General features: G+C 41.3%; 1 protein-coding gene across 1 annotated transcript in view; it reads left to right on the top strand.

Annotated features, from left to right (window-relative positions):
* The window catches only part of MYO16 (myosin XVI), a gene marked incomplete at both ends in the record, with an annotated part of 485,888 nt that overhangs the window by 391,507 nt on the left and 79,784 nt on the right, over positions 1-14,597 (top strand). Inside the window, one exon of the mRNA XM_079722050.1 lies at positions 12,962-13,058. Coding sequence (XP_079578176.1) covers positions 12,962-13,058 — 97 coding nt within the window. The remainder of the gene's footprint in view (positions 1-12,961; positions 13,059-14,597) is intronic.

Below are 14,597 nucleotides of genomic sequence, written 5' to 3'. Positions count from 1 at the left end.
TATTTCATTTATTTGAATATATACATTTTTAATTCAGTCCCACTTTAAAAGGTAACTTTAAAAATAAGCCCTCCAGACTGTGTACATTTAATCAAACACTTTCTGCCCTGATTTGCCCCAGCCATAGACCAGCGACTGGCAGGCACTTTGGCTCACATGAGACGTGCGTGGTTTGCCATGTTATGTCATTTATATAAAGGGAAAACTTTTGAAACTAATTCTAAGTGGAAAAATAAATGGTATCATCTGATTTTCACACATTTTATATGAATCAACTGGTTAGAGGATGCTTTCTTCTGTGTAGTTATTTGAATGCTATATTCATTTTAAAGCCATCTGGAGGGTGACGAAGAGAGAAACAAATCTGTTAGAGCCCGTTCACGGGTGCCAGGGGTGCCGTGCAGCCCCCAGCACTGGTAGGGCCCAGGGGGAGCCGGGCTGGGGGATGGCTGACTCCCACTTAGCAAGGCTTTCACCGGGATAGGTTGCACTGTCGTTCCAGACTTTTTTAGAACTTTGGGGTGAGAGGAGCTTTGCGGACAAGCAGAGTGTCCTGTGTGACACCTGTTGCAGGACAGCGTGGAAGGAGAAATTTCGATGATAACCTGAGAGGGACTTCACGTTTTCTCTAAGGCTGTATGAATGGGGGGTCAGACACGGGAAGGCTGCCGGTGACTTGCTCAAGATGGTACAGACAGGAAGTAAGAAATGCAGTTAGAACTTTAACTTGACCTCAACTACCCACCTGATATGATTCTTACTCCTTGTGTGCGTGAGAGAGAAAGGAAGAGAGACTCTGAAGGAAGTAACAAAGGGCAGACTCCACATTCAATGAAATGTACATTTCCTGTTTGTGCTTATTCACTAACAGAAACAATTACAGGCCTTCCCTGGCGCTACCATTGCAGGGGGCACGGGTTTGATCCCTGGTCAGGGAACTAAGATCCCACATGACAAGTGGCGTGGCCAAAACCATAAATTAATTAATTAAAAAACAATTACAATAATTATTTTCGTTGTCATCATCCTCTAATGTAATTTTCATTCCTTATATCTTCTCATGTAAGGCATGGCCTAGATTCTACTGCATGTCTCTCTAAAATATACGGCCTTGGAAGGACTCACTCTGACAGTACTAAGAATTGCAAGATTAACATAACATTAAATAAAATCATTGGATGAAGGAGTGATTATTTCATTAATCCGAAATAGTCCAGTAGAGAAAAGATAATAAAAGTAAGAGCAAGAAACTGCTAAAAGTTTTAAACATGCTCCACTTTCTTTACATCTTTGAAGACGAGACCATTGTATAAGGGACCTTGGCTCTTATTAGGACAATAAATTAATGGTTTATAGCCTTTGTTTTATTACTCGAGGGGCACATCATAAATCAACCATAAGTTCAAGCTAGAAAATAGCCTATAAAATTAATCTTTCTCTCATATTCCTCCTCTTTCTCTGGCATTATTAATGTTGAAAATAATAAAAATTAGGGACCTAAGAGTATCTCTTGGTACTATGTGCATTGTGACTGGGACGTGCTATATATGTGCACGTATATGTGTTTCCTTTTTTCTCGTGTACTAAACACGTACGTATACACATATATATGAATATAATTTTGTTATAGTGTTCAATCTTTATAAGAAACTTGAAAATTAGAGAAGAAAATATAGATCACCCACAACTGAACTACCTAAAGATAATTACTCCAAACCCTTGGTGCGTATTCACTCAGTATTTAAAAATAACATTACAGATGTTTGATTCTTGGACATTGTGTTTCCCTTTTCACTCTGAAGTTTATTGAGGACAAATATGACATCTCTTTTTTTCTTATATATTTTCACACACACGTGTGTGTGTGTGTGTGTGTGTTTCATGATCACGTCTCCTGGGGTCTGGGTCATAGTAGACAACCAGTGTTTGTTAACTGAATGACCGAACGAACCTCCTACCTATTACACATTTCTTTTGGAAATGAAAGTATCCACAATCAAGTCTGGCTGATATGTGTGATAGTTTCTTTTTTAAAGTCGTTTTATGTTTTCCCTCTCAGCCTCATTAAGCAAAAGGCTTAGTGTAATATCTGGCACTCAACCATTGCTAAGTGAGAACAGGGTATGCCTATGGCTAATGCAATTTTCAGGTCTTAGGAATCAATCTACTTTCTTCTAAGTCCAGGTCAACGAGCCTTACTGAGCATCGTTTGTGTCCTGAAATTACACAGGCAGTTGTGATGCAATGTTAAGGAGGAATGGCCTGTCCCCCTCACAGGGGTCTTACAGTCTAGTCTGGGGGGGGGGATGGGAGGGTGTACCATGAACAGTAAACGAATAAATAATTACAGGTTAGGGTCCTGTAACTCCTCACTGGTAGGGAACCAAGGTGGACACTGTGATGGCGAATCCCAGGGTCCCTAGCTCAGGTGGGCGGGGATCATAACGGGCATCTCCACAGCCACCATGTTCAAGCTGAGACCTGAGGGCTGGCAAGGAGCCAGTCACGTGACGGGGCAGGAAGCAGGGCGGGGCGGGAGCCCTCTGTGCCATCCCGAGGGGAGGGCAGCCCAAGAGAAGAAAGCTGATGGGAGCAGGATGGTGGAGCCCTGAACACCCACCAGTGACAAGGGGAGAGACCACACTGCGGGGCAGTGTTTCTCAGCCTTTGTTATTTCACTGTCGCTCCCCTCCATGGGAAAAAATGAATGAGGGAATAGGACTGGGGGACAAAATCTTAGCTGTTCCAATAGTTTGTGGCCCTTCAAGGATCAATCTTCCTGGACAAGCTTGGCTCTTGACAATGACTGAAAGAATGGTGGTCCTGCCTACACCTGATCCAAGTCCATCTCTTCTGCATCAGTCTTGTCTTCCCCACTCCAGACTGATGTAGTCATTCAATAAGCCCTTATTAAGCATCTGTTGTACGCCACCCATCTTGTCATAGCTAAGGGGGGTTTTGCCCTTCAGAAGCCAATGTCACCCTCTGAGGCAGAATCCACCTTGCTGAGAATGGATGCTTAGAGGGATGCAGGGACCAGAACCAGGGGGACTCATATGAGCAAAACACTGTGTTCTACTTCAAGTTCAACATGAAGCCATTGATGAGCTTTAAGGAGGGTGTTAACATGATCTGATTTAGGCTTTAAACATGAAAAAATGTATCGTTGGAAAGCAAGACTAGAGCTGGGAAGCCAGGCAGTCAACTTAAGGTGGTAACCTACATTAGGCAGAGCAGAGGTAGATGGACAGAGAGGGTAGCTGAGGCAGAGAAGGGATGGAGCCTCACAGGGACCTTCAATCAACAGTCTTATCACATTTGACTGACTCAAAGAGTGAACTCTCTTTTAAAACCGGCACATTAGTTTAGGTCAGGAATATGCCCAAGCTCTTATATGCAGGTGTGAATTTGCTGCACAAAATATGTGTGGCACTCCAAAAGATGGGAAAGACCATATGATATTGCTTATATGTGGAATCTAAAAAGAAAAAGAAAAAAAAAAGGTACAAATGAATTTATTTACAAAACAGAGATAGAGTCACAGATGTAGAAAACAAACTTATGGTTACCGGGGGGAAAGGGAGGGGAGGGATAAATTGGGAGATTGGGACTGACATATACACACTACTATATAGAAAATAGATAACTAATAAGGACTTACTGTAGAGCACAGGGAACTCTACTCAATACTCTGTAATGGCCTATAAAGGAAAAGAATCTAAAAAAAGAGTGGATATATGTATATGTATAACTGATTCACTTTGTTGTACACCTGAAACTAACACAGCATTGTAAATCAACTATACTCCAATAAAAATTATTTAAAAAGATGAAAAGGACCTGGCCCTATTGGAGTTGAAAGCAGAAGACAGTTCACAAAAATAAACATAGATGAGTCTCAAATCAAACATGAACACACCACAGAACATTAGGAAAGCTAGGTAATTTTTTAAAAGTCTAAAACTCTAAAAATACTCTTAAAGAAGATGATCAGGATGAAGGGCTATGAGGATTCATGTTTTTAGAAGTAAAGCAAACATCAAAGTACATAAATGGCAGTAACGTGGCTGTTGCTGGTGGTGGCAGTGCTCCCCGAGTTTGTGTCTGTACACACCCCAGTGAGGACAATGGCTCTGATTGTGTTTATGCTGCTGTTAATCATGTATAACATCACATTCCACAGGGCAGGTGAATATTATTGATATTATTGGGCACATTTTGTTAAAAAGACAGACTAAAGGTGCTCCTTAAATGAATCCGTTAACTTATCCAGTGCATTTTCCTCTGTGATATTGGAGCTAATCAGCCTCGTCTGGGATCGGCACTGGTTTGTTTTTCATAATGTGTCACTATGGGGTGAGGAGATTTGTTTTTTTCTGTTAAGCATTCTTGACCATATTGGTACGATTTCCATAATGAAATAATACATATGATCACATAGTGTGTAATTCACTCGTAAGCACAAAATTGTAGTTTTTATTCATCACTGCTTGCTGTACAGGTCATACTGTTCTAGGTGAGAGCAATTAATTTTTCTTAGCCTGTAATTATATGTAATTCGAGCCAAACCACTTTCTTCAAATACCAGAAGATACAGTACTCTTTTAGATGTGTGTAGCTGTAATTATCTTTTCTGCATTGAAGTTAAACTTCAAGAATAGTCTATTTATAACAAAGAGAAAAGAACTTGTATTTTAGTACAAATGTATCCTTTGAGGATGTTTAAAAGTACATTCAGAGCCAGACTGAACATTAGAATATTTATATTTAGTAGTTTTTCAAAGCCACCACGAAAATGTAAAATCTTGTAGTATTATTAATAAATGAAAATATGCAAAATAGTGGTCTTCTGTAGACACTTAAGGAATCAAAGAAGCAAACAGGGGAAATATGTGAATTCAGCCTGAAAAAGATGGCTTTTAGTTAAATGGTTGTTTTACTGAACTTCCTCAAAGGATAAAGCAGATTCTATCCATCCTCATGGTCCTAGAGCCTGGCACAGTGCCTGGTATTAGGAAGGCCCTAGGCACATGTTTGATTTATGACTGGAGGGATGGAGGGGTGGATAGATAGAAGGATGGAGGGATGGATGGAAGGATGAAGGAATGAAGGGAGGGATGGAGGGATGGAAGGATGGATGGAGGAATGGAAGGATAGATGTAGGGATGTAGGGACAGATGGGTAGATGGATGGAAGGATGGAGGGATGGAAGTATGGATGGAGGGATGGGTGGAAGGATGGAGGGATGGAGGGATGGAAGGATGGATGGAGGAATGGAAGGATGGATGGAGGGATGTAGGGACAGATGGGTAGATGGATGGAAGGATGGAGGGATGGAAGGATGGATGGAGGGATGGGTGGAAGGATGGAGGGATGGAAGGATGGATGAAGGGATTGATGGAAGGATGGGCGGATAGAGGGATGGGTGGAAGGATAGAAGGATGGAAGGAGGAATGGAGGGACGGGTAGAAGGATGGAGGGATGGGGGATGGATGGAGGCACAGATGGGTGGATGGACGAATGGTGAGTGAATAGATGGATAAGACAGACAGATGGTAGGATAGGTGGGTGAATAAATGTGAGACAGGAAAACCAGGAAAAGATATAAGGTACAATGCACCTAAGTACTACATGAAAATGATAAATAACCAGGAATGTGTGAAGGACTCTCCATAGCGTGCCTGTGGAAATGCTGGGCTTTGGGAGCCTGCTTCTGTTTGAAAGAGATTACCTGGTAGGTATAGAAAGTGCTCTGCGTGGTAAAAAGGAGAAAGATCTGTGTTTTAAAGGAACACAGTGACATTCTCAGATCAGCAGGAAGAAAAACAAACCTGATGGGAGACACAGACATCAAAACACATAAAAAAGTGTGTTGTTCTTATGATTGCCAATAAAGCTATTTTAAAAACTGAACAGATTGACATTGGTAGGGCACTTTAAGAGATAGATACCAGGGCATTTTTTGAAATTCTAATATTACAGTAAAAGAAGTTGACTACTTTTAATCTAGCTATGAAATATCTTGTCTTTAAATGGGAAGCATTTGTTTGAACAATGCTTAATGTTTATAGAGCAAAGGAGATTAAAATTTTTTAAGAATAATTTTTTGTCTGTAATAACAAGCATACAGCATTTTGCAGCAAAGATATAAGCATCCTCAATAAACTATTTCTCATTAAAATATAATCTGGTAATTATATGTGGTAACTATTAATAAAAACCTTCCAATAATATGACATACAATACATAGGAGACATACGAGATAGCATCTAACATAACAATGGCAGCAGTGGTGACACCATTCAGTAAGAACTCTGTGCTCAGATGCTGTAGGCCCTTGATACTGTCTGCACAAGCCTTGAATTGGTTTCTACTCTCAGGGAGTATGTGGGAAGTTAGAATAACAGTCAATAGCATCTCTTTTAGAGGAGGGAAATGTGTTAGATCTTCAGAGATTAATAAAGATCATATTATGGAGGGCTTTGAATACTAAACCCTGAAGTATGCATTTTAGCTTAGAGGCAGTATAAAAACATGGAAGGTTTCTGAAATATTAAAAACTTGGAGGCAGTGAGCAAGGTGAGTCCAAGAGTAGGTAAAGAATTAGAGGATGAAATAGGTCCTAGGTTTTGGTTTACAACTATACCAGAATGTGATGGCACCAGAAATATGAAATTTAACATCTTTGTTTCTTGAACTGCATGAGATGCATTTGTTTTTTTTCGCGGTACGCGGGCCTCTCACTGCTGTGGCCTCTCCCGTTGTGGAGCGCAGCTCCGGACGCTCAGGCTCAGCGGCCATGGCTCAAGATGCATTTTTATAAAATGAATGAATTCATATAGTTTAAACAGATATAATTTTTTAAAGATTCATTTATTTGAAGTAAATTAAATTTTAAATATCTGAGTTCATGTTGTAGCTCATGTCCCTTAAAATCACTTTCTTTGAAATTCTGCTCTTTCTATTTTGTCATTCCATCTACTTTCCTTCACCCAATATGTCTAAATTATGACCTTTATATTTTTCCAACATTATTCTAGTCCACAAATACTTCACAGTCAAGTTGAACATTCAGACAGGTCTACCAATAATGACAAAACCGGGAATTCAGTGGTATTCTAGAGATATCTTCAAGGTACATTAGTGACATAGACACACTACTGTAATGAATTCATTGTTATAAAGTATACACTAGACTGAGAGCTGATGAAGCCATCTGGGTTTTGAAGGATGAACAGGGGCTTATCAAGCAGATGATTTAGAGAGAGATGAAGACAAATAAACAGTATACGTTAAGCCAGAAGAAAAAAACAAGTTCCCATTTTGGAACTGTAAGAACTATGGTATAGTTTGAGAATAGATAAACTTGAATGCATTGAAAAAGGATCTTACTACAGAAAGTCTAACAAACATTTCAAAAGAGTTTGAGCAATATCCTGAAAATCATGACCTGGTATTACATTTTTTTTTTTTTTTTTTTTTTTTGCGGTACACGGGCCTCTCACTGCTGCGGCCTCTCCCGTTGCGGAGCACAGGCTCCGGACACGCAGGCTCAGCAGCCATGGCTCACGGGCCCAGCCGCTCCACGGTATGTGGGATCTTGCCAGACCGGGGCATGAACCCGTGTCCCCTGCATCGGCAGGTGGACTCTCAACTACTGCACCACCAGGGAAGCCCCTATTAGATAATTTTAAGCATGAAAGTAACATAGTGAGATTGATGTTTAGAAAGATCGCTCTGAAGATAGTTCTGCCCGTGGTCTGCCAATCAGCGAGGAGTGGTCAGATGGGGGACGTCCCTAAAAAGGTGAGGCCAGTGGTATGTGCTTCCTGCTATGGAAACGGGAAGTGTGGGTCCCTTTACGCTTCCCAGAAGGGCAGCCCTCCTCTGCATCTGCCTCTCTGTGATTGAAATCAGTAATCAGTGATGATGATGAAGGGAGGGAGCGCCAGGGGAGGAACCTCACAGGTGCCCTCCACATCTCTCTACTGCAGCGTCCAGGCCACCTACACTCCATGGCAACTGTCCATCCAGCTCTTGTCTGTGCTCCTACAGCCTACACCTCTAAAACAATCCCTGGAAACTGTAGCGGTGATCGAAACTTTCGAAGTCGTCGATGACAATTGTGTTTAATCTTTTAAAATCTGTCACTTCAAAGAAGAAAAAAACAAAAAACCTAATGGTTTTCTAATAAAAATAGCGATGACTCTAATTCACAGGTGGTTTACTTTTACAGGAGTCAGAATGACATTAACATTTTCATCTCACATAGGAGATGATGCATCTAGGAGTTGCACTCTCCATCTAGGGAACACAGAAGCAGAGAACTCAGTAGGAGGACGTGTCAACCTCTCCTTTTCTCTGGTTGTGAGAGCATCTTTTTATAAGAGAATGCAGCCAAAATCAAGAATGTAGGTGATCTGAACATTTGGTCTCATTCAGATGAATCTTAATTTGTTGGATTTGATATAGCATACTAAGGCACTGATTACAGAGAAACTGTACATGAATTCATCACAGAGACAAAATTAAAATGGCCAACACTTTTCTCCTAGTCAGTGTCATTAATAGACAATGTAAATCCTTGAAAATTTTGAGATCTTGTCTGGGTTTTCCTGATGAAGATAGATTCCTAGATTTACGTCCCACTAATCCATAGTATCAGTGAGAGCAGAGGCTGTAGGGACTAAAATGTATTATTCAGAATGGTTTCTGAGGAAGGAATCTGAAAGACTACTAAATAGCTAATTTCACTCTTTAAGGAGAAAGAAACATTAACTAAAAAACCAGCACAGCCAAACAAATGCTAAAATTTCTAGCGAGCATCTCCAGATATAGGCAAGATAGGTCATGTGGTAAGCAATAAAAATAAAGAATGAATGAATGAATCTACCTATTGGATAACTGTAAAGTAAACCCAAATAGCTAAATAAAAAATTTTTTAAATCATCTGAATGTGATGGCAGTACAATACCTAGCCATTTCCACAAAGTCTTCAGCTGTGTCTTAGCAGGACACTTGCAGTGTGGATTCAGACTCCCTTCCTCCCCCCTCCCACTGAATCAGAAACCCAGAAGCCCTCCTCACTCACAAAGCCCTTGGTTTTACCTGTGCAGGGAGAATTTCCACGAGTGTACCCATACCAGAATCTCACAAGGAGCTTGGGAGCGGCCCCGTCCTCTGGCTCCCACCTTCCCTGTGTCTGCCTGTCTAGCATCCCACCTTCCCTCGTATGTGTCCTGTGACTCACATTCCCCTCCTCTCCTCATTACCCCAAACCGTGGAACCCAGCAACACCTCCTTTTTTGCTGCCTCCGAGTCTGGCCTGACAGGCAGATCTGCCATGTGAAACAGTCAGACCACCTCTTAACTACCCACTATTGAGTCCTGTGAAATTTCTAATCATTGTGAGAAAATCCATTTCATCCATGTGTACTCCCCTTCAAATTTAGCTTTCCTATGTGACCTGAAAACTGCCTATTTCCTGAAAATACTCTACTACGAGGTTTCACTTTTTCTCATCTTCCTTGTCTTGGTGGAGGAGAGGGGTGCAGCTGAATCATTGCCCCCAACGTTCTGTCTTGTGCTTTTTTCTTTTATTCCCTCCATGGTTTATCCTATCACCTACTGAGTTCCAGGACTTATTTCCAGCTTGATGAATGACTTCTGGGCCGGGCTTATGTGTTCATTGTCCATCATGCCTTCTTTTCATCCCTGAGGACATTATCATCTGTCTCTGTGACTCATCTTATCCTAAGACCTCAGAATTCCTTGTCTTCTGTTTCGAATCTGAATCCACCTTCCCCACAACCCCACCACTTGTGAAGTGCAAGAATTCATATTCTTCAGGAGATGTAAATATACATGTGCAATGGCAAATACCTAATGCAGTACAATAAGTGAAACAAAGAATCATTCATAGGGTGCTGTGGGAACACAAATGAAGGTCACCCAAGCCCTACTGGACGTGGAGAAAAGGATATCAAAAATCCACTCCTGGAGGTGGGGTAAAAGGTAAATAGAAGTTGGCCAACAGACAAGCAACAGTTGTAGAATCTTCCAAACCCAAATAATTGATTTCATTATACTGTCCTGCTCACAGCCAAGCCCAACAATCCATTTCTCCGGCCAGTTTTAAGCAGGAACTTTATAAATTTTGAATACAGTTTCCAAAATTATTTTTATAAAAGTTAGACGGGATCCTCTTTAAATCTTCTAGTGTATACCCAATGTTCACAGGAAAATGTCTATGCTTCACAATGTGGCCACTGGTTATATGTGTGGCCTCTTCCCTCATCACACTCCACAGGGCTGCACCTCAAGATGGTTTGTCGTCTTCTGTTCCTTGCCTAGTTTTTCTGTCCCATATTCATCTTTTCCCATCATCCCTGGAAAATTTTTATATCCCCAAATCTAGCACAACTCTCAAGATAAACCTACTTTGATTTTTGGAACGGCTGTTAGAAATGTCACTAGATGATCTTATTTGCAAAGCAGAAATAGAGACACAGACGTAGAGAACAAATGTATGCATACCAAGGGGAAAAGGGTTGTTGGTGGGATGAATTGGGAGATTGGGATTGATACATATACACTATTGATCCTCTGTAGAAAATAGATAACTAATGAGAACCTACTGTATAGCACAGGGAACTCTGCTCAATGCTCTTTGGTGACCTAAATGGGAAGGAAAACCAAAAAAGAGGGGATATATGTATACGTATAGCTGATTCACTTTGCTGTACAGTAGAAACTAACACAACATTGTAAAGCAACTGTACTCCAATAAAAATTTTAAAAATAAAATAAAAGTTGATTAAAAAAATAGAACAGGGTAAGGAGTAAAAATAAACCATAATCCAATCCAAAACCAAAAAAAAAAAAAAAAAAAAAAAAAAGAAAAAGAAATGTCTCTAGAAGAGATCTTAGTCATCCCATGCAGCTGTCTTCCTGCCCAGGGTCTCCACTGAATTAAGGGAGTAGAACTAGAATCCAGCTCTTCCACCACCATCCAGAGGTCTTGCCCCCATGGTGCGCTTCCTCCCTCCATTAGTTTTCCCAGAGTGGTCATTACTGATTCTACCCATTCTGTAATATTGCTGCCTCTAACTCTCTGGGAGTTTCATTTTGGAACCCAAGTTTGCATGAATTTTGCTCTGGGGATTGAGTTTCCTGCAGTGAGTTACATACCACAGTCGACAATGAACAGAAAGATGACATGCTCCCTCCTTCCCAAAGCCAGCCTCACAGATTTGCTCTGTGGTGCTCACAGACAGTACCAACTGTTCTTCCTGTTGACTGCCAAAATCAGTCAGCAGTTGGGAAGGAAAAAAAAACTCTATGAATTATGGAAAATAACTAGGGAGAGAGAATGACACTACAATGGGGGGAAAAAGTGACAATTCTCTGTGGCCACCCATTCAAGTGCCTGCCTCAAATCTCAACCAATTTAAAGAAAACTAAATGAAGAAGGACATCTAGTCAACCAGGGGCCTCTGAAACAGGAGAGCAGTTGAGGGCTTGTCCTGTCCATCCAAGTGGCTAGCCCGACTGCCATAATGCAAGATTTGAGTCTCAATCTCTTGCAAAACTGCGTGCTTCATTAAGACAACAAATCTTGGCTAAGGGGAGAGCTACATAAGATGGGAAGTGACAAAATATGTTCGGAGTAAACTCCATTTCCATGTGAAAAGCTTCATAAGCTACCTCTGGCCAAGCACTCTAATGGCAAGTCTGACCTGTCAGCCTTTTTGGTACCTAATGGTGTGTATAAATGTGCCAGCTTCGGGTGTCCCTTTGACGTCTGACACAGGCTGCGGGGGTAGGTGGTGGTGTCAGCATTTTAGTGTCCGTAGCCCATGCTTGGGAGCACACGTGTTGGTCTCTCATCTTCACAGTGTTTGTCTCAAGTGCTAAGAAGATGACTGTGAACATATCACAAGGTTTGCCTGAGCTGTATTTTTTCTGTATCTAACAGGACATCGCCTCTGTGTGTCCACAGCTCTTCATGTTAGTATTTCCCAGGCTCTTCTGCAATTATTTACGTCTGAGCATTTCCATTGTGAAGGGCATTCCTCACACCTACCACAGTCCTGTGAATTCTTAGAAAATAAGCACAACACACCAGAAAATTATTTTGAAAACGCATGGATGTGGCTTATTGTTATGTGTTTTCCAGAACTTTCCTTGGCAGCTCTTCTCATCAATAGTGGAACATTTGGACTGGCTTGCATACCACCAGAGCTTTTACTAGAAACTGATTCGGTAACATGCTGAAATTCCTTTTTTAAAATTCTAGACAAGGATGTTCATTGTATAGCTACTGTTTAGGCAGGCATCTAGAAGATTATTGCTCAGAGATGACGACATGGAGACTTTTTACTTTTGTGCCGCGGTTCTATCATTGCAGTTGTATAAACATTTGATTTATAATAACATATGGTGTCGTAGAAAAAAATCATTGAAATGAAACAGTTTTGTGCCTCACGTTTAAGTTGTTTTTGGTTTTGGTCTTTTTGTTTGTTCACTTTTCCTTTTCACAGACGCAGCCTCCCTGCTTTGAGTTGCGGAAAGAAAAGGATCATAAAATAAAGATAAGGGTTTAGCTAGCTCTGGGATTTGGGAATTCATTCATGGGAACGGTTGTATCTTCCAATAAAGAGTCAAGGCCCGTGTTTTCCCTTTGTGCTTCAGGGGGCAACCAGGACAGCTGTGGTGTATGGGTATTTGCAAACATTAGTGACAATGTATACACACAGCAAACATACTTATTAGAACAAAAGCTTGGGGATTCTGACGAAATGTAGAAGTGTGACAAGAATATGGCAGATGCACTGGAATAACTTTTGTTAGCTTTGCTCCTTCAAATCCTTTTCTGGAAAAACCTCTTGCCTGATTATTTTCCCATTGTTATTTTGGCATCTTCATGCTGTTAAATGTTTCCCTGCTGTTTGCATTTTAGATTGGTGTTCGAAAAGTATTTCTGAAATACTGGCATGCCAACCAGCTAAATGATTTGTGCCTACAGCTGCAGAGAAAAATTATCACCTGCCAAAAAGGTAAGAGTTACACACTTCACAGTAACAGTTCAGTGACATTTCTGAACTTTGATGACTCGGAAAATACAAAATCATTTAGTGAACCCCCAAGTTTAAATTTTAGGGAAACCTAACATTTAGGTTAACCTAAATATTAGAGTGGACCCTGCCATGGCCCTATGTCCATCCATCCCATGGTGCTACCTTCAGGCAAATAAATAGGTTTCAGGAGTTTCAGAAGCACTGTAGCTAAGTTGGCTATTTACTTGTCTCTAGATCAGAGTATGCAGCCACAGCTCATGCTTTATTTCATGATCATTCTATCTGTAATTCTGCATCAAATTTTCACCTAAGTCATAGTTTGGAAGAGGGGATATACATACCTTGTAATTTATGCATCCCTCCCCTTGAAAATATTCATGCTTGCTGATCCTCCAAGAAGCACAGGACAAGAAGAGTGTGCCTTTGAACCCACAGTGGGGAAGAAAAAACAACCCATGTGACACTCGGGTGCAGCTCTGGAGCCAGATTCCTAGGCCACGCCAGTCAGCGCCCTTGGTATGCTAGAGTCTGGAGGACTGCCACAGCCAATTAGCCAAACCACCTTTTAAGTAATTCCATGTATGCCTTGGATAAATGCTTGACTATTTTTCCTTTGTGAAGGGATAATAATATTTGGACTGTTATCTTTGATAGCAGATAACATCTATTTCATGTTAACTTTGAGAGTCCATTTAGAATTTTTTTTCCATCAAAACCCAAGTGACCGTCAAAAATAGGTACATTTTAAAAATCATAACTATGCCTCACATAAAACATACATACTTAATAGATTTTTAATTTTAATTTGCTTAATAGTTTAATTGTATTATATATCTCCAAAGAAAGGTAAAAAGGGGAGAAATTAACCTACAGGCTAACTTTTGGTGGAAGCAGCCGTGATGAGCTTAATTCTCTAATGTATCTGAAACTATTAAAAACAAGTGCATCTCAGAGAACGCGGAAAACTGCCTCATCCTGTTCAAGCCTCTGTCTATGCGAACCCCTGGGGGATTCCTTCAGGCACACCCCTGGCTGAAATCTCTGATGGGTCCCATCATTTTCAGATGATAAAAAGTCCTGCTATATGCTGGTCCCTCAAACAGACTCGGTTCAGAATTTAGCAAGTCCCGTCCACGGGAAGGTCAAAAGTCAGAATCTCATTCCAAGTTAAATCGTCCCTCTCGGCTCCCACCCTTACTTAGGTGCCCTCCCGGGGACGAGGGAATATGTAAGGGGACAGGGCCACCCCTCAGTCCGACCCACACCCATGTGACCTGACCTGGGGTTTCTCTGGCCAGCAGGCAGGCAGGGGTTAACAGGCTCTCTGCATATGTGGGTGCCTTTCAGCCCTCACCTGTGCTACCCACCTGGGAACTGCAAAATCTCTCCGTTGGGCATCACTTGGAACTCCCCGTTGACACTGGCTGTGGGCCTGGGTCCTCTCCAAGAGGAAGTCTCTTTAAATGACTCCTGGCAGGCATCTCTGTCTTGATAAACGAGGTCTGGTGGCCAAGAAGC

Source organism: Hyperoodon ampullatus (genome assembly GCF_949752795.1).
Source record: "Hyperoodon ampullatus genome assembly, chromosome: 16".
NCBI classification, from domain to species: Eukaryota; Metazoa; Chordata; class Mammalia; order Artiodactyla; family Ziphiidae; genus Hyperoodon; species Hyperoodon ampullatus.
This window is presented reverse-complemented; position numbering and strand designations above follow the sequence as displayed.